This window comes from Amphiprion ocellaris, chromosome 23, assembly GCF_022539595.1.
Source record: "Amphiprion ocellaris isolate individual 3 ecotype Okinawa chromosome 23, ASM2253959v1, whole genome shotgun sequence".
Lineage (NCBI taxonomy): Eukaryota > Metazoa > Chordata > Actinopteri > Pomacentridae > Amphiprion > Amphiprion ocellaris.
This window is the reverse complement of record NC_072788.1, coordinates 139,631-159,235: the sequence shown is the minus strand read 5'-3', so window position 1 is coordinate 159,235 and position 19,605 is coordinate 139,631. Positions and strand designations below refer to the sequence as shown.

Here is a 19,605-nt window from a genome sequence, read left to right as displayed (position 1 = left end):
TCATGAATCTCTTTAAAGAGCCGTTCAGACGACGGACTGGTTGGTGAACGTCACATTTCTGTTCTAGAACCAAATGAACGCTGTAGAAATACTAAACATGCTGCTGATCTGATGGAACTTGTTCAGTTTTAGAGTCTGTTTCTGTTCCACTGGTGAAGATGTTTGTTCTGCTGATGGAGCTGCAGGACCAACGTCTGGTCACCATGATCATCCACATGAAGATAGTTCTCTCTTATATTTGTGAGCTGTGATAAGATGTTAAAGGCTCCCAGAATGCATTGGGAGGAAGTAGTTTTCAGATATTTTTTACTTTTGGTTTTCATTCACTATCTGTAAAAACATACGGCACCAAAACTACTTTGTTAGGGTTTGGGAAAATGTCATGGTTTGGGTAAAATTCAACCCTTTTACTGCATTTTCTTGGTTCCAATGGTGACCAAGTCCATCTCCATCTGATCCATGATTGGTTGGCTGGAAAGTGGAGCATTAAAATACACGGCAGGAGACACGTTTCCTCCAAAACAGAACAGAAAATGCATTTAACTTGCACAGGATGTCGTTCAGTGGAGGAAGATGTAGTTTTAAAGTTCAGCTCATATTGGGTCACGTCGAGTTCCTCGTTGCTCTAAAAGCTTCCTGAATGAGTCGTCACAGTGGCGGAAATGCAAATAATGCAGCAGCCTGTTAGGATCCAGCAGGTTAACATGAGTCATCAGGGTTTAATAAAAGGGAGTTTGGGTCATTTTGAAGAGCCGGTTTTCCACTCAGATAGTTTCCTCGTCTCCCTGGAGTCTCTGCTGGATGACTGGACGCTTTTATTAGAGGGTAAAAATACTTCTGTGTCCTTTTTGCTGAAACTTATAGGAGGAAGGACGTAATAAAGGGAATATTTCAGCATTTCATAAGCAGCTCTTATTTAACATGAGTGTCTGATTCATGCTGGATGCTGGTCCATTGATTCTGTAAATGTCAGTGAGGCTCAGTCTGCTGCCAGCAGTGCAGCTTTTATGGTATATTTTGTTCTTGTTGTTGTGTTCGGTTGTGGGCGCATGTGCTGCTGTGTGGGTGTCAGGAGTTTTTATCTGTCTGCACTCGTCTCTTTAAACGTTTTGTGAAAGAACAGAAGCAGTGAAATCCTGACAAACAAGCTGAGGAAAACTGGTGACTTAAAAACAGTTCAGCAGTCAGAACATTCAGGTTTACCTTCGAGTGTCAGTGAACGGAAGCCAGAAACCTGACCAGCACTGAATTTACTTAGAAAATAGAGTTTAGATGGAGTCTGGATTATCATTTATAGAATTTTTATATGTTTTTATTGCAAAAAGTTAATACATTGATGAACTAGATGCCCAATGTATTCATAAAGTGCATCTAAAAAGAGAAAAAAAGTGGTGTAGAGCTAAAACAGTGATTCAAATGAACACAAACGCAGATAAATGAGAAAGAAGAGATTAAAATGCAACTATTAATGGGTATAGAGATGCTGCTAAATACATTTAAAACCATACAAAACAAACCAAAAAATCTACAAATCAGTCCTAAAAACGACAGAAAGCTGGTGAGGAACCAGACTACTGGTGTTCTGCCGTATCGTTTGTTTTTCCCATTAGGAGCTGAGCAGGTAATTGGTTGTTAAATTCATTAAGAACTATTAATTATTACTTAAGGGCTCAAAAACTACAGTAAATTAAATTACTAAGTACAGTCCCCTTTAAAATGAATTTACTCAACTTTGCAACATGGAATTAAAGATTTGAAGTGGATTTTTTGACATGTATCAACAAAATAAGCCTCTGATAAAGCTCTTTAAATGCATTTTAATAATTCTCTTGTCTTACTTTGGTTTTAAGTGATGGCTTAATATTTCATTTTTACTGTTAAAAGGAATTTTTACTAATGTGTCGGATGCCATTTTACTAAAATGATCATAAAATTTGTCATCATTTGAGCGTGTTCAAAGGAGGCCTGATGGACAAGAGAGACTTTTAAAATAAATAAATGTCATTTTTTTTATTGATTCCCTAAAAGGATTAAAATGAGTTTACTAATGAATGAGGAGGTCAGTTTGAAAAGAATGAATTCACCTCTCAGGTCTTTGAAGCTGGAGAACATCATGACCTCTGCATTGTAGAACTGTAGCCTCCGTCTGTATGCAGATGATACTGTCCTTTATTTTGGTGCAGTTTTATGTAGACGATGCTGTTCTTTATTTTGGCACAGTTTTATGCAGACGATGTTGTCCTTTATTTTGGTGCAGTTTTATGCAGACGATGCTGTCCTTTATTTTGGTGCAGTTTTATGCAGACGATGCTGTCCTTTATTTAGGTGCAGTTTTATGCAGACGATGCTGTCCTTTATTTTGGTACAATTTTATGCAGATGATGCTGTCCTTTATTTTGGTGCAGTTTTATGCAGATGAGGCTGTCCTTTATTTAGGTGAAGTTTTTGCTAAACTGTGCAAAGACTCAATGAATGCTGGAAACACTGACCTAGACTAAGGTTTTAAGATTGGTTTGTGAGGCGTTTGAGTTGATGAAGATCTAACTTTTAAAGTCCATATTGACATGCTTTTGTCAATGCTTTGACTATATTTATTCATGAGGATTACGAGGCAGTTTACCATATCTATAGTTTTTTCTCAGAATGTGGTTCAAGCTAGCTGGTTTTCAGCAATTATAAACACCACGTGTAGAATAAAATAACTCGAAAATGAAATGAAAATGTTTAAATTTTATCATTTTTTACTCATATGATTAGTTCAAGGACCACTGGAAAGTTGTAAAGCCAACATTTCTCTGTGTTTATACAGTGTCTGTCTCTGATAAACGGTGTATTTAGATGATTTTGTTAACAGCTTGCTGGTTTGGAGGTTAACGTAACATTTGCTGGTGATTATGTTAAAAATGCTGTTGTTTAACCGGAACATTTCCATCTTTTTCAACGAACTCTGTTTAGATTTTCTCTGTGATCTAAGGTTGATTTTCTTCCTTCATCCAGCCAGCGGTAGCAGCGGGGTGTGTTATGTAAAGCTGCTGTTGGATTAGCATAAAGAGTGTGTTTCTGAGCTGCAGGCGCTCTCAAATTAACTTTGAGACTTTATCCTCTGAGCTTTGCACACCGCTGGCTGGCCTGTTGGAGAAGAGAGCATCAGAAAGACGAGACAGACCGAAGTAATCGATTAAAGATGGACTGGAAATTCATCACAGAGCTGCAGTGGAACTTCTCTGGTGTTTGGGAGGAAATAAGAAGAGCAAGAGGGAGAAAAACATCCAGTCCAGCTGCACATAGAAATAAACCAAGAAGAAAGAAGCTGCAACATTTAACCGACTATAAATCAGCTGTTCTGATAATCGATTAATCAGCTTAAGTAGCTGTTAATCAATCAGACTTCAAATGCAGCTCAAAATGTTTAACCCTCCAGTTGTCCTCATTTACAGGCACCAAAAAATATTGTTTCCTTGTCTGAAAAAAAATCTAAAACTTTAGCAAAAAAATTCCCCAAATTTCTGAAAGTTTGCAAAACCTTCATGAAGAAAATTTCAATAATTCCTTAAAAGTTTCCCTTAAAAGTTTTGTTTTTTTAAAAAAAAGTCCCCAAAGAAAATTCTTGTAACTATTTTCAAAAAATGAGTAAAAATCTTCCAAAAAAAATTTTGTAAAAATATCTAAAGTGATTCCATATATATCAGTAAAACTTCTAATATATTCTTTAAGAACATTCACATAAATTTTTTTTATAAATGTTCTTAAGAATTATTTTTAACATTTCTTTTTTTCCACCAAAAATGTTCAGAGATTTCCCAAAAGTGTTGAAAATGTGGACATCAGACGTTTCACTGAGAAAATATTTTTTCCCCCACATTTTCAAACTTTAAAACGGATCAATTTTGACATGAGAGTTAACAAGTAACTGACAATAAATAGAGCACATAAGAATTAATAAAAATACCAAACATAACGATAAAATATTGTTAATAAATGAGAGGAAAAATGATGTTAGAGCCTCGACAGTGAAATGTCAACCAAAGACTGGATTTTTAGTAGAAATAAGGATCCATCCATTTATATACACTTAAAGGAACTTTATGACACTAGACCAACCTTGTTTTCCAATTTTGCACTTATCCTATTTTCAGTATCAAATAAATATTCATTTTTATTAATTTGGACAATTTTGAGTCATTCGAGACACATTTTGGGCAGGTTTGAAACTACTTGAACAATTTTGAGTCATTTTGAACAATTTCAATTCATTTTAGAACAAATTTTGGACATTTTAAAATCATTTTTGGACATTTTAAAGTAATTTTGGATTCATTTTGAACATTTTGGAATCATTTCAAGGCACTTTGGACACGTTTCAAGCCTTTTTTCTTAGAATAGTTAGTAAATGAGAGGCAGTCTGGCAGTTTATTTGATCGTTTCTCCTCGTTGCGTTGCAGAGAAAGCACATTTGTTGCTCCCCTCTTTATTTATTCCACTTGTTTCCGGCTGGGATGCAAACTAAATGTGCATGTGAGACAGGAAGCCGGTGTCGCCCAGATGCTCTGACCTGACTCAGCACCCACTCAGCTCCCAGATGGTGCTGCGACGGCCTGTTTTTCCTCTGTCCTCTGACCAGATGATGAAACAGCCGCCCACCGACCCGCTCCTCTACCGGCAGCGTTACACAACCAGAGCTGAATCACACAAACCTCTCCTCCCCGACCCACAACGACGGCTGTCTGAAGCTAAACCACCGACGAGAAGGAGGCAGACTGATGGAGACCCACTCCCTCATTAGCATACTGCTGCCATGGCAACAGGAAGCTGATGGAGGAGGAGGAGGAGAAAGGGATGGAGAAGGGAGCAAAGGAAAAGGAGATGAGGTTAAAAAGAGAAAGGAGGAAAGGGAGGAGACGTGGTAAAAAAAAATAAAAGAAGGAGCCTCCTTGGTTTGACTTCTAACTTTATCTCCTTCCTCTGTTCTGTTTTCCTGTTTCTATCAGTTCATCAATATAATTAAATCCTTTCCTCATCCAACACACTCACACACTTGCACTAATACACTCATACACACACACAGACTGCAGTGTGTGTATATGAGTGTGTTAGTGAGTGTGTGTTCAGGTCATATGCTGCTGGTGTTGTGACATTATTAAACCCTGCTGTAGTAAAAAACAAACACACACTGCTGCTCATTTGACCATTCCTCCCTTACAACGGTTTCTATTTCTATTATTAAACCTTTGTTTTTGTTTTAAACCACTTCCATTTCAGGTAACAGTGTCATTTTAAGAGTAGATTTCAGGTGTTTAAGCCATTTTAATGGTTCACTATCTCCAGAAATAAAACTCCTACTGCTGAAAAACGTGGTGAAGACACAGACAGAACAGTTTCTAGTAGATTTAAATTATTAAATGGATGCAGTAGAGGTGAAATCTTTAATTATTGGTCCTTGAAAATGGAAAAAAAGGAAAATATTCAACAGGTGGTGGTATGATGGCCTCAATTTTTGAGGCTCTAACATCAGTAGAATCTGATGGGTTAAAGTTTGACCAGACAAGGTTCCAGTTCCAGGTCCCAAAATATCTCATAATTGTCCTAAATGACTTAAAACGTGTCCAAAATATCTTTGAAGTCCGCAAAAATGTTTGAAATGGATCCAAAATGACTTCAAAATTAGTCATAAAATGACTTAAAATTCATCAAAACGGCTGAAAGACTGTATTTTATTAGAAATATGGATCCATCCATAGATATACACTGACAGGAACTTTATGAAGACACTATACCAACCTTGTTTTCAAATTTTGCAGGTTTTCCATTTTCAGTGGCAAATAATGATTCAGTTTTATAAATTTGGACAATTTTGAGTCATTTTAGACACATTTTGAGTGGTTTTGGGCAGAAATGGAGAAATTTTGAACAATTTTTTAGTCATGAATAATTTTAAATCATTTTAGAACAGACTGACATTAATGTGTCTTTACAGTCTTTGAGCTAATAGCTCTTTAAGTCTTTAAATCTTCGTTCTTTGGCTTCAGATCAGAAACCTGAACGTTGTCTTCATCCAGATGTTCTGGTAGATCGTCCTCTATGACCTGAACTGATCCGTTATTTTCTATGAGTTGATGTTTTCTCCACTTGGGAGCTGCTGACAAATGTCACGTCGATAAATTCATGTTCTTCAGTAATAATGAAGAACTGTCGACCTCTGAACGTTGTCCGATATGGAATAAAATCAACCTTCATCACCTTGAACCAGCCGCACAGGAAAACCCAAAGATCAGCAGCTCAGGGTGTTGGCATGGCAGCTAAAAGGTTCTGGGGGATGTTAGGACTGGATTTAAAGAAGGAATGTTAAAATAAATCAACATCTGTACTAAATAGGCTGGGCAATAAATCGATTTTATCGATTAATTCGACTTTGTACTTAATGTCGATTTGTTTGAATGAAAATCGATTTTCTCATCAACATCCGCCACCAACGCCTTCCCGCTGGGCTCCCGTAGTTCAGAGTGCGGACTCTCCGCGCTTGATACACAAACAACATGGCGGCGAGCGGTGCAGATCTAAAGGCACGTGTCCACTCGATGCTATTTTCCCGCACGGCAACGCACCACATCTGAAAATGACACGGACGGGGGTCACTAGCGGACCACAACATGGTCACGTGACAGCACTGAGCAACAGCAGGACGCTACGTGGTCACATGACCGAGCTTTCAGCTGGACAGTCCTGCAGACAAGTCGGATAAACACAGCGGCTCGGCCTCAAACTTTCCCTTTTATTTCAAAAACACGTCAGTGAAAAGTATTTCTGAAAGCATCTGAGGCAGAAATAATCTGTGCAGCAGCTGAATCTGTCCTTGTTTTAGGTCACCGACGCCTAGTTTAGAAGTTTGAGGACAGTTTCACGATGCGTGGAATCTCCGCACGCTGCATAAAGTAGAAGTCAGTCTACTTTATGCAAATGAGCTGCAGCCCTCTCCAGGTAAACACACCGGATCACAGCGGGAAACGCACCGCAACTGGACCAGCAGCCACATGCAGCGCATTTCCAGCTGCGATCAGGTGTGTTTACCTGGAGAGGGCTGCAGCTCATTTGCATAAAGTAGACTGGACTCCAGCGTGCAGAGATTAGGTAGACGGTAAAAAAAAAAGGGGGGAAAATCGTGAATCGGGATTTTTTGTGAAAAAATCGGAGATTTTTTTTTTAGGCCATATCGCCCAGCACTAGTACTAAATCTGACGCATGTTTAACCCTCTGAACCCCAAAAAGGACACATTTTTAGTCATTTTGGACAAGAAACAAATTATTTTTTGAGAAGTTTTTGTCATGTTAGACACATTTTGAGTAATTATGGACAAACGTTTAGTCAGCTTGGAAAATTTTTGAGTCACTTTAGAGGCGTTTTAGGCGTTTTAGACAGGAATTGAGTCATTTTGGACAAATCTGGTTGAGGGAAAACTTAAAATAATTTTACAACATGTGCATTTTCTTGAAGACTGCTTTTCACTTGAGTCGTTTTAGAGAAGTTTTTTTGTCATTTTGGACAAGAACTGAATGATTTTTTGAGATGTTTTTGTCATGTTAGACAAATTTTGAGTAATTTTGGACAAATTTGGACAAAAGTTTAGTCGGCTTGGACAGGTTTTGGATCATTTTGGAGAAGTTTTAGTCTTTTTAGACAGGTCATTCTGGGTAAACTTTCCAGGCTCATATCAGCATGTGTGATAGGTGGTTGGTCAGAACAAGTTCTAGACAATGAAAGGAGCATTTTTACACACAGAAGATACCAGGATCATCTCATAGATCATCTGTTTCCTCTAGAGGCCTGTTTGGTTGATCCCTATGTTCTGCTCTGACAGGTTCAACTGTAAATAAATAATAATTACAAATAATAAATTATAAACTAGAACGTGTTGTTTCAGAGGATCAGGTTCTCAGATTCCTGTTTGCTGCAAAGTTAGAAGCTGTGATGGTTGAAAAATAAAAACTAAAATCCCACACAGAGCTGAGAAGCAGATCCAAAGTGCCAGGATCAATAATTTATGAAACAGCCCACACTGGTAAGAAAACAAGAAAGTGTGGAAATGTGCAGCCATCACCAAATGTTCCTCCAGCATCACGTCTGACTGACAGCTTCAGGTGGCGACTGCTCGGCTGGCACTCTGCCTCAGATAAATGTCTGGTGGTGTGGAGCTGGACGGAGCTGGATGTTTGTTCATTTATCCACAGGTGACCTTCTGTCTCAGAGCATCAGGATAATTTGCAATCTGGGATTTTACCAAGAACAAACTAATCACACAAAAACAGACAGGAGACGAAGAAGAAGGAGAAACCCAGACAGAGATTCAATAGGACAGACAATAGCAGGAGGACGAGGAGGTCAGCTGAAGGACCAACAGTGTGATGGCAGCAGGATTAGAGGATTAACTGATGAAGACCTGAACACCAGAGCAGCAGATAAAACCTGGTCCGGTTCAGCTGAGAGGACCCTCTGGAGGTTTAAAAACTCACAGCAAAATGACCCAATTCTTGTCTAAAAAGACTAAAATGTCTCCAAAGTGATGCAAAACATGTTCAAGCTGACTAAACTTTTGTCCAAATTTGTCCAGAATTACTCAAAATGTGTCTAAAATGACAAAAACATCTCTAAAATGATTCAGTTCTTGTCCAAAATGACTAAAAAGCATCTCTAAAATGACTAAAAATGGTTCGTGTATATATGAGGTTTGACTGGTTTCTGTGCAGCCAGGTGGTTTTGATGGAGCAGTGAGAATGTCAAATTACCAAAATTAATCTGTAAATCAATAAGCAAATAAAAGTGGAAATATAAAGATGAAAAAATGAAATATAAAATAATGTGACGATATAAAGCAATATTAATCAAAAGCTGAATCCACAAAAGAAAAGGCTAATAAAAGCAGAAATATAAAAACAAATGAATAAAATAATTCTGAAAAATGAGAAGAAATGTGCTTTTCCTTTGCTTTTAAAGCGACATTATAATGTTAGAATGTAATGACGAAATATGCACAAAAAAATTTATTAGCCTTTTCTTTTGTGGATGAATTTTTTGACTAGTATTTCTTTATACAGTGTATATGTCTAATAGAGGAGCTAATAACATCTGTTCTCTCCAAGGTGCTGGGATTGACCAGGTAAAATCACTGAGATGTGGAGCAGCTGGGCCTGCTGCTCCACCTCCACTATATATGCTGGCTTCCAGTGACCTGTGGGGCTCTCTGTTCTCTGCTCTCTGCTCTCTGCTCTCTGTTCTCTGCTCTCTGCTCTCTGTTCTCTATTCTCTGCTCTCTGTTCTCTGCTCTCTGCTCTCTGTTCTCTATTCTCTGCTCTCTGCTCTCTGTTCTCTGCTCTCTGTTCTCTGCTCTCTGCTCTCTGCTCTCTGTTCTCTGCTCTCTGCTCTCTGTTCTCTATTCTCTGCTCTCTGCTCTCTGTTCTCTATTCTCTGCTCTCTATTCTCTGCTCTCTGCTCTCTGCTCTGTTCTCTATTCTCTGCTCTCTGCTCTCTGCTCTCTGTTCTCTGTTCTCTGCTCTCTGCTCTCTATTCTCTGCTCTCTGCTCTCTGCTCTGTTCTCTATTCTCTGCTCTCTGCTCTCTGCTCTCTGTTCTCTGTTCTCTGCTCTCTGCTCTCTATTCTCTGCTCTCTGCTCTCTATTCTCTGCTCTCTATTCTCTGCTCTCTGCTCTCTGCTCTCTGTTCTCTATTCTCTGCTCTCTGCTCTGCTCTCTGCTCTCTGCTCTCTGTTCTCTGTTCTCTGTTCTCTGCTCTCTGTTCTCTGTTCTCTGCTCTCTGCTCTCTATTCTCTGCTCTCTGCTCTCTGCTCTGTTCTCTATTCTCTGCTCTCTGCTCTCTGCTCTCTGTTCTCTGTTCTCTGCTCTCTGCTCTCTATTCTCTGCTCTCTGCTCTCTATTCTCTGCTCTCTATTCTCTGCTCTCTGCTCTCTGCTCTCTGTTCTCTATTCTCTGCTCTCTGCTCTGCTCTCTGCTCTCTGCTCTCTGTTCTCTGTTCTCTGCTCTCTGTTCTCTGTTCTCTGTTCTCTATTCTCTGCTCTCTGCTCTGCTCTCTGCTCTCTGCTCTCTGCTCTCTGCTCTCTGCTCTCTGCTCTCTGTTCTCTGTTCTCTGTTCTCTGCTCTCTGTTCTCTGCTCTCTGCTCTCTGCTCTCTGTTCTCTGCTCTCTGTTCTCTGCTCTCTGCTCCGTCACCTGAGCCACATGCACAATTTATTTAGTTTTCTCCGTTAGTGAACCTTCAACGCCTCGCACCACATCATTTTCACTCACTCACATACTCACTACTGATATTACAGACAAGACACACCCCATACCCGTAGTTATTATTTGTTTGACTTGTTTTATTTATTCGTCTTTATATTTCCACTTTTATTTGCTTATTTTATAGATTTATTTTGGTAATTTGCTCCATTGTTTTCCCTCTCAAATCTCCTCACTGTGGCTCATTTTTCACTGCAATATGAATTCATGCACCTCTGTGGAAACAACACAAGCAGCATTTTGTTTTGAGTATTTTATTTTTGTGAATAGGTACATTTTTGAGACTTTTTTAGCAATTTGTTCATCATTTGTGGGACTTCTTTTTTTTTTATTTTTGGGACATTTTGCACTTTTTTTCATTTTGTGGTAAATCATATAAATATTGTTGGATTTTTTTATTAATTTTTTGCTTTCCAGAATGCGTTTTTTTAGAGATTTTATTCAAAATGTTCAAGATTTTGTTAATCATTTTTGTGATGTTTTTTTCTTTTTTGGGGGGGACATTTTGAGACACTTAACTTTCAGGAAAGCTATGAATATTTTTTTTAATAAAATTTTATTCATATTTGTGAAGATTTTTCTTAGATTTGGTTTATATTTTTGTATTTTTGGAACATTTTATGAATGTTTTAATGGATGCCTCTGTGGAAACAGCACAACCAACGTATGTATTACTTTTTATAAATGTCTTTTACACAGTTTTTTTTCCCATTTTTGGCAAATCTTATTAATATTGTTGGGCTTCTTAATAATATTTATTTTTTCAGATTTTTTTTGAGACATTTTATTAATATTTTTGGATTATGCTATTCTTTTTGTAATTTTTGATGCATTTTTGAGAAAATACAGTGCATTTTGAAATCTATTAATCTTTTCATTAGTTTAATTCATGTTTTTAATTTTTTTTGTTAATTTCTTACATGTTTTGGACATTTTATTTATGTTTAGGAATCTGTGAAAACATCCTGACCGCGAAGTAGAGAGAAGTCAGAATGTTGTCACATTTAAAATGCCTTAAACCATCAAAAAGACAAAACAAGTCTACTTTCTTTATTTATTTTTACAAAAAGTGAATAAAAATGGAAGCAACATAGAACAATTATCAAACTCTACCCGGTGTTACCAGTACAAGAAAAATAATGGTATATTCTAATTAGTGTCCACATTTTACTGCTTAAATGTTTTATTTATTTCTGTACTCCACACTGCCTGCAGTGCAGCCTAAAAGTTTGTGAAGTTTTTCCACTTTACTGTTGGTCACAGATGGTTGATCAGAATTTTTAGTTTGTTTCAGGTTAGAGAAAATAGTTTATTTCTCTTGAAATGCTTAAATAAAACACGTAGAATGAGAAATGATTCTGATGAAATATAGTAAGTTTCTTCTGTAGCAGCTTCCTCACTTCTAAAGTCTCTTGGATCAGAGATGAAAAGTCTTCAAAGGCCAAAAAAAGAAACACGTTCAGGTGCTTTTTTTCTGGACCACTTTGAATCCTGTAAGTCTGTCAGGTTCAAATACTAATATTAATATGGGGACACCAATGATTCCAATGCCAACGAGTGCAAATCTTTGAGATATCAACAGCTTTAACAGCAACATGCTGTGGAAATGACGACTGGTTCAGATACACTGAAGACTGACTCTTTACATACCTACAACTACAATAACTACAACTAGTACGAATAACTGAGGCTGAAACGGATGTTGTTTGTTATTTTCAACATTTTCGTTTTTACAGTTTTTGAACTTAAAGTCTGCATGCTGCCTGACTTTCACAGTTTTTTAACAGAATTTTTCTTTTCCAGTGCTGATGAACAGGTTGCTGAAGTGCTTGTAATTCATATTGAAAGCAACATTTTCACCAGAATCAGTCGGAGCTCCTCAGTGAGTTTATGTCTGTTAAACTCTGAGTTGAGGAAAAGTGAGCTTCAACTGAGTCCATCATCCAGACTTCAAGCAGCAGTAAGGATGTGATGAGAGCTTCTGATGTGTAACCTGAAGATTCTGCACTTTAAAGCAGAACTCTGGAAGCTGTAGGTTGCTTTCTTTCAGTTTTTTCTGGAGATTGCAGGGTTTCTGTCAGCAGCTTCCTGCCTCAGAATCTCTGAATGATGGATGAGCTGCTTTTTAAACTGCTTTTGTCCAAGCAGAGATAATCTCTGAGCTCATTGTTCGGTCTGTTTTCAAACCTCCCAAAGTCACATTGTGGTTTCAGTTGTTCCATTAATTCATCTCAGACTGTTTTCTCTCTGTCTCTCTGCAGTTTGTGGCTCAGCCGAACTGCCAGCAGCTTCTGGCCACGCTGTGGTACGACGGCTTCCCGGGCTGGAGGAGACGACACTGGGTGGTCAAACTGGTCACCTGCTTCATCATCGGACTGCTGTTCCCCGTCTTCTCTCTGGTGAGCAACACGTTCTGATTCCAGAGAAACCCATAGGAGACTCTGTTCAAGTCCCTCAGTCCAATTACCAGATTGTTGTCAGATTTCCTCTGCTGAACACTCCAGCCCAGTAGGTGGCGGTAATGAACCTAAAGTCTGTTTGTAGCCATGAAGAAGAAGCACAGGAAGCACTGAGTGAAGTCAGGCTCTGGTGAACAGTGAAGGAAGACCAGATTGAGCTTGTTGGACAGAAAGTTTCCTTTTAAAAATCTTCCTGATGGCAGCTTGGATAAAAGCCTGGTTGTGTGCAAATTGTACAACAAAGAGTTTTCTGATCACTGCAACACTTCAAGCCGACGGTATCACCTCAATGTAAAACATGTTGCTGTTAGCACCAGAGCTAATGTTAGCTACGAGTCATGCTAACGGCTAACGGTGTAGCCATCCCATAATAGACCACTTTTCTAGACAGTGCTTGAGTTTACAGAAAGTCTTAAAATGTTGAATAAAATCGCTATAATTGCACTTAGATTTGCAGTAATCTGTGAATGTAGCAGACAGATGAAAAATGCAGATAAATAGAAATGAAACATTTTTGTGGTTTAAGTTTTTACTCAGTCGAGGCTCTGCCTCCTTGGAGGAGGAATAACCTAAACAACAAAAATATCTCTTTTAATAACTTAATTATAAACTTTTTGTTTATAAAAAAAATTACATAAATAAAAATTGATATTCCTATAAAAAGAACCATCAAAATTCCACCATTTATCAGACCCAGAAAAGATGAAAACAGAATGAATCTCTGGATTTTCAACTTTCTGAAGCTCCTTGAACTACTTATGCTGATTTTATGTGCCATACAGTGGAAAAAGCAACTAAATTCAGGCTTTAAGTCATCAAAATCACTTTTTTCTTTATGTCCCATTTTCCTTTTTTAAAATAAATTTTAAATTATAAACATGTATGTCTATTCATTGATTCAACTGTCAACCACAATTTTATTTGAACTGAAAAACTTCTTATTGTGTCAAATATTGCCATTTGACAAAACTGTAATTAATTGCGATTAATTAATTACAAAGCCTGTAATAAATTAGATTAAATTTTTTAATCGCATCCCACCACTAGTTTTACTGTTTTTTATACGTTGATAGACACGACATTTTCAGGAGGAGAAACACATCTGAGTTCTGGTAGAAACTGATGCCAGATCAGCTGAAATACATCCAGGTGTCACAGTCTGAAAACTAAATCTGGTTTATGCTCATTTTTTCCATAACCAACTTGGAGCATCAATATTGTTGGATGTATAGTAATTTGAACAGTAAAACTGCAGCAGTTTGTCTATGACATAGAGTCCAAGAAACAATCATTGAAAAACAAGGACATTTCTAAGTGACTCCAAACTTATGAACTTTTGAACAGTAGTGTAAACCTCCATTCTGCTGCATTTCAGGACTAAATATTGTCCTTTCTACTCCCATTCCATTTGTCTGACGGCTTTCGTGACTGTTAATGTTAAGGTTTGACACAGTGGAGAAAAAAACAAGCTTCTAAAATACAACAGAAACAGATTAAAACTACACCTGCATTCTCTCCCACAGCCAGCAGGGGGCGACTCCAACAAACTCCGACTGAATAGAAGTCTATGAGAACATGCCTTAGCTTCTACCTCAATCAGTTCACTCAGTAAACATGTTTCTAATGAGTTTAAGGTCTCAATTGGTAGTTCGGAGCCTCAAATACAGTTTGGTGTTAATTTAGTGATTTTCACATTTTCTGTGAGATTTGTCCTTCTAAACTTCTCAATAAATGTTCCAATATTCTGATAGCCTCCCCCAAAACAAACGATAAGCGTGATTCACTGCAGTAAAGACAGCTTGTTTGCGAGAAGTCAGATTGGGTTTCAGGGTTGAGATGGGTTCCATCTGATTTAGTTTTTCTTGTTCCACATAAAAAGCCGGGTTCTGCTCAAGGTTTTTTTCCCTGTTAAAAGGCTGTTTTCCTGCCACTGTTGCCTTTTGGCTGCTCTGGGGGTTCAGGCATATTTGTTCTGTAAAGCTTCTTGAAACAATTTGACTGTAATTGGTGCTATATAAATAAAATTGAATTCAATTGTTTGAGCAGAAGTCTTGAATCTAATAATAATAATTACATTTATTTCTTGAACACCTTTCAGAACCTGAGTTACAAAAAAAAGAGCAAAAATACAACAAAAAATTCTATAAATTATTAGAAAAAGACATTTTAAATATGAAAGAGTCTGTAGAGGGTTAGGATTAAGCCTCACCCTAAAGCTGTTTATTCTGACTGGAAGAGCTGTTTGTTGCTAAATAGACATTAAAGTCACTAAATACCAACAAGGTTTTCTGATTTCCTCATTTCTGCTCCAGAATGTTTCCCTTTTGTTCCTTCAGTTCAGTGAAATCCAGAGAATTAGGCTCAGCTAACGTCTGCTGTTGGTTCAGTTCTCTGGTGAATAATTAGATCAGGGAACATTTTTCACGCCTTTTTTCCTCTCCGTTAACTCCGTGACCTTTGTGGTGTTCAGAAACTCTAAACCAGTTCAGACTTGCATGACGGGACAAGCGGTCCGCTGCTAATAGAGCTATTTTTACCGTAGTGCTGATGTCAGGAAGTTCAGACGATGAAGGTCATTTAATGAAAAGTTGACCAGAACCGGACCTCCTCAGAATCAGCTGATCCTTCATCTACAGGAATTTTATTTAATGAAGGGAAGTTCTACCTTCATACTGGGAATATCTACAGAGTTGCAGGTCCTTGAAAGTCCATAGAGGTGAGTCTTAGTTTCACAGTTTTTTGAAAGAGCATTGTAGGGGTTTATCTATCAATAGGACACCACGACAAAGACTTCTGTGGAGGTTAATGGACTTTTTCCATCATTTCTGAGCCTCAGAAATTGATCAGTGCAGCAGATAGACACATGACATTTTAGGATTATTTAGGTGTACAATCTAAACACTAAGTCTGTTTTCTGTTCATTTCCTCTATAACCAACATTGGGCAGTATTATGAAGAAAAATAAATTCAATAACAACAAAAGTCAGACAAAAAAGACAAAAAACAGCAAAAACAAGACAAAATATTACAAAAACGAGACACAAAATGACAAAAAATGAGTCAAATGACACAAAATAAAACAAAAAGACAAAAAAGTTAAAAAACGACAATCTAGTATTTTACTTTATGATCAAAACAACTCGTCATGGTCTAGAAATGATTTTAAATTCATAGTTTTACTAATTTACAATCTGCAGTTAATGTCTTCTCTGTAGGCGGCGTCTTCTTCTTTGGTTATCTGTCATTTAGGACGGTGGTCTAACCTCCATCTCTGCTCCTCCTCAGATCTACCTGCTGGCTCCAAAGAGTGCTCTGGGGAACTTCATCAAGAAGCCCTTCATCAAGTTCATCTGCCACACGGCGTCCTACCTGACCTTCCTGTTCCTGCTGCTACTGGCCTCCCAGCACATCGCCAGAACCAACCTGCACATGCAGGGACCTCCACCCACCATCGTGGAGTGGATGATCCTGCCCTGGGTGCTCGGTGAGTACAGCAACGCTACTGAGGTGTTTCTCTGGAGGTTCTGGAGGAACAATCCAGCTGCAGCTGCTGGAAACATCAGGATCAGAGGTCAAATATTTGTCAAGACTGTAGAAAAATTGTAGGAAGTTCTAGAGTTGACCTACCGACAACTGTAGAAAGTTCTAGAGTAGACCTACCGACAACTGGAGACAGTTCTAGAGTAGACCTACCGACAACTGGAGAAAGTTCTAGAGTTCTAGACAAGTGGACAGTTGTCTTTAGGTCTACTCTAGAACTTTCTCCAGGGGACGTTCTCCTCTATGGACTTCAAGGACCTGGAACTCTGGAAATATTCCCAGTCTGAAGGTAGAACTCTGATCATTAATAAAGTCACTGTTGATTAGTAATCAGCTGATTCTGAGGAGGAACTTTGATTTTATTTGTAATGAACCACATGGAAGGTTGAGTTTAAATGAACTGATGGATAATAAGTGAAGTAAGTGTTAGTTCATTTCCAGGTAACAGTCTGTGACTGCATGTGAGGAAACAGTCATCGGATACAAAACTAGAATTTCAGCTGCAGGAACAACCTTTACTGATGTGTGTAAATGTGTGTATTGTATAAAACAATCACTTAATGTTGGATAAACTTTATTCTTCTACCAACAACACATCTATGCTCTATTTTATATTTAAAATGTTTTTTTTTGTATAAAACACACCAGATGTTGTCACCTCCACATCTCACACACATTCTCCTGTTTAGAATGACGGAGTTGAACATGGCTTTTTGCTGATTGGCTAACTTAAAGCCTGAATTTAGTTGTTTTTTCCACTGTATGGTACATAAAATCAGCATAAGTAGTTCAAGGAGCTTCAGAAAGTTGAAAATCCAGAGATTCATTCTGTTTTCATCTTTTCTGGGTCTGATAAATGGTGGAATTTTGATGGTTCTTTTTATAGGAATATCAATTTTTATTTATGTAATTTTTTATAAACAAAAAGTTTACAATTAAGTTATTAAAAGAGATATTTTTGTTGTTTAGCTTATTCCTTGAAGTGCTGCAGTGGTCAGAAAACTCTTTGTTGTACAATTTGCACACAACCAGGCTTTTATCCAAGCTGCCATCTGGAAGATTTTTAAAAGGAAACTTTCTGCCCAACAAGCTCAATCTGCTCTTCCTTCACTGTTCACCAGAGCCTGACTTCTCTCAGTACTTCCTGTGCTTCTTCTTCATGGCTACAAACAGACTTTAGGTTCATTACCGCCACCTGCTGGGCTGGAGTGTTCATCAGAGTTACCAGTGTGGCAGAAATTAGGGAACTGAGGAGGGGGCAATTATTTGCGATATTATTTTTAACGTGTTATTTTCACTGTAATTAATTAATCGAAATTAACGCGTTAAAGTCCCAGCCCTACTTTTACATATAAATGCAGATTTAAATTTGGGTTTTTATGTCAAATGATGATATTTTTCGCTAAAAATTTACTCTCAAACACAATACAAGAATAAATTATCGTTTTCATTCAGATTTTTGATGCTATTTGCATTTCAGGCCTGATTTGATCTCTTTTTTGTGCTTAAAATGTAAAATAATCCTTTTTTGCTGTGCTTTTATTAACTAATTTACTGAACTGAAACCTGTAAAATGACAGTAAATTGGTCCAAAAAATGACAAACTGTTAAAAAAGGCACTTTTTTTTAACAATGTCCACAATCCCACTTTTATTGTTGTCATACAGATGTGAACTTTTTCCCTTCATTGAATTCCTTTGCAACCGTGCATGAACCGTGGTTTTAATTAATCAGCTTTGAAAAGACGCTCACAGAAAGTCTCAGTGACGCTACAGTTTTTCTACAAGATGTTCTATAATCCTCAAACCAAACTGAAAATGTCCAATTCATGATTCTTTTCTCTAATCAGTGACTCACATTAAAGATTCAGGTGAGTCAGACAGAGAAAAGCAGCAGATTTAAACCAGTCGTCTGCCTCTTCTTCGTCTTCTTCTTCTTCTTTTTCTTTTTCTTCTTCCTTCTTCTGAAGAGGCTGATTGATGAGGAGAAGGAGGTGTGGGAGTTCCATCTCCATCTCCTCTCAGAGCCGACACCAATCATTTCCAACCATCTGCTGCCTCCGTCGTCTCTCCAAACTTCCACTGATAAAACAATTGTTGCTTCGTTCGTTCTGCAGGAGGAACTCTGACCAACGTGAAGCTGTTTTAGTTTTAGAACGGGTTCCTTTGCTCATCTCCTCATCAGTTGTTCATCTAATCCAACCTTCTGTCCATTTTATTCTCTCTGGTTCGTTTTTCACGATAATATAAACTCCTGCAGCTTTGTGGAAACAGAACAACAGGAAGGAGGAGAGAAAACTCAGAAAAGTCTCAGGACCTTTGGAAAGTTAAAAATCCAGCATTTCTCTGTGACAAATGTACTAGTTTTATGGATTTAATCTGCATCTTTAATCCTCTGAGGCTCCGATGGTCAAACATCCTCATTAATAACCAACAACAGGATGAGTTTTGGTTGTTTTCTTGTGAGTAGAACTTTAAACATCACGGGTTTCATAGATGCTGGAATAAAAACCGTCGATCCTGAGGGATCTGGTGTAGAACTGCTGGTTAATACCGGGTCAGCCATGGCCACTTGTCTCAGAAAAACCCAGAAAACCGAATATTCCAGGGAGAGCGTTAGAGGGAAACACCTGGTGAATTATTTAGAATGAAAGAGGACTTTATCTGAAAGCAATGGAACAGAACAAACACTCTCTGCTTCCTGGTTCATGGTTCGTGGTTCCTGCTTCATGGTTCTTGCCCCGAGGCCAGAAGAAGATGCTCAGCAAAACTCTGGTCAAAGAACTGAAGCAAACAGACGACAGTAATGTGCTCAGCTGTTAGCATGTAAATAATCAGCTGTTTGTGTGTGTTTGTATTTTCAGGCTTCATCTGGGCTGAGATTAAAGAGATGTGGGACGGAGGCTTCACAGAGTACATCCACGACTGGTGGAACCTGATGGACTTCGCCATGAACTCGCTCTACCTGGCCACCATCTCGCTGAAGATCGTAGCCTACGTTAAGGTGAACAACTCACTGAAGCCCAAAATTATTAGTAGTCCTGTCAAATACAAGAAATGTCTTAATGTTTTCAGTTCCACGACAGTATTTCACCTCAGATTTGATATATATGGGACACAAGAAAATCTGAAGCCAGAACTAGTTTACTAAAGACAGAAAGTGTAAAGAAACATAAAGGAACTGAATCTGCAGGAGTTCTGGACCATTCCTTCTTTGGAAACATCTCCAGATCCTTGAGGTTGGAGGGTTTCTGTGCTGTCACCATCCACAGGTTCGCCATGGGGTTTAAATCAGGACTCTGACTGACATTAATATCTTCGTCCT

At 38.1% G+C, this 19,605-nt stretch overlaps 1 protein-coding gene across 1 annotated transcript in view; it reads left to right on the top strand.

Moving 5' to 3' along the window:
* The window catches only part of trpc5a (transient receptor potential cation channel, subfamily C, member 5a), a 159,919-nt gene that overhangs the window by 101,307 nt on the left and 39,007 nt on the right, over positions 1-19,605 (top strand). The window contains exons 10-12 of the mRNA XM_055007928.1: positions 12,544-12,681; positions 16,027-16,225; positions 19,145-19,284. Of these exons, the coding sequence (XP_054863903.1) occupies positions 12,544-12,681; positions 16,027-16,225; positions 19,145-19,284 (477 nt within the window). The remainder of the gene's footprint in view (positions 1-12,543; positions 12,682-16,026; positions 16,226-19,144; positions 19,285-19,605) is intronic.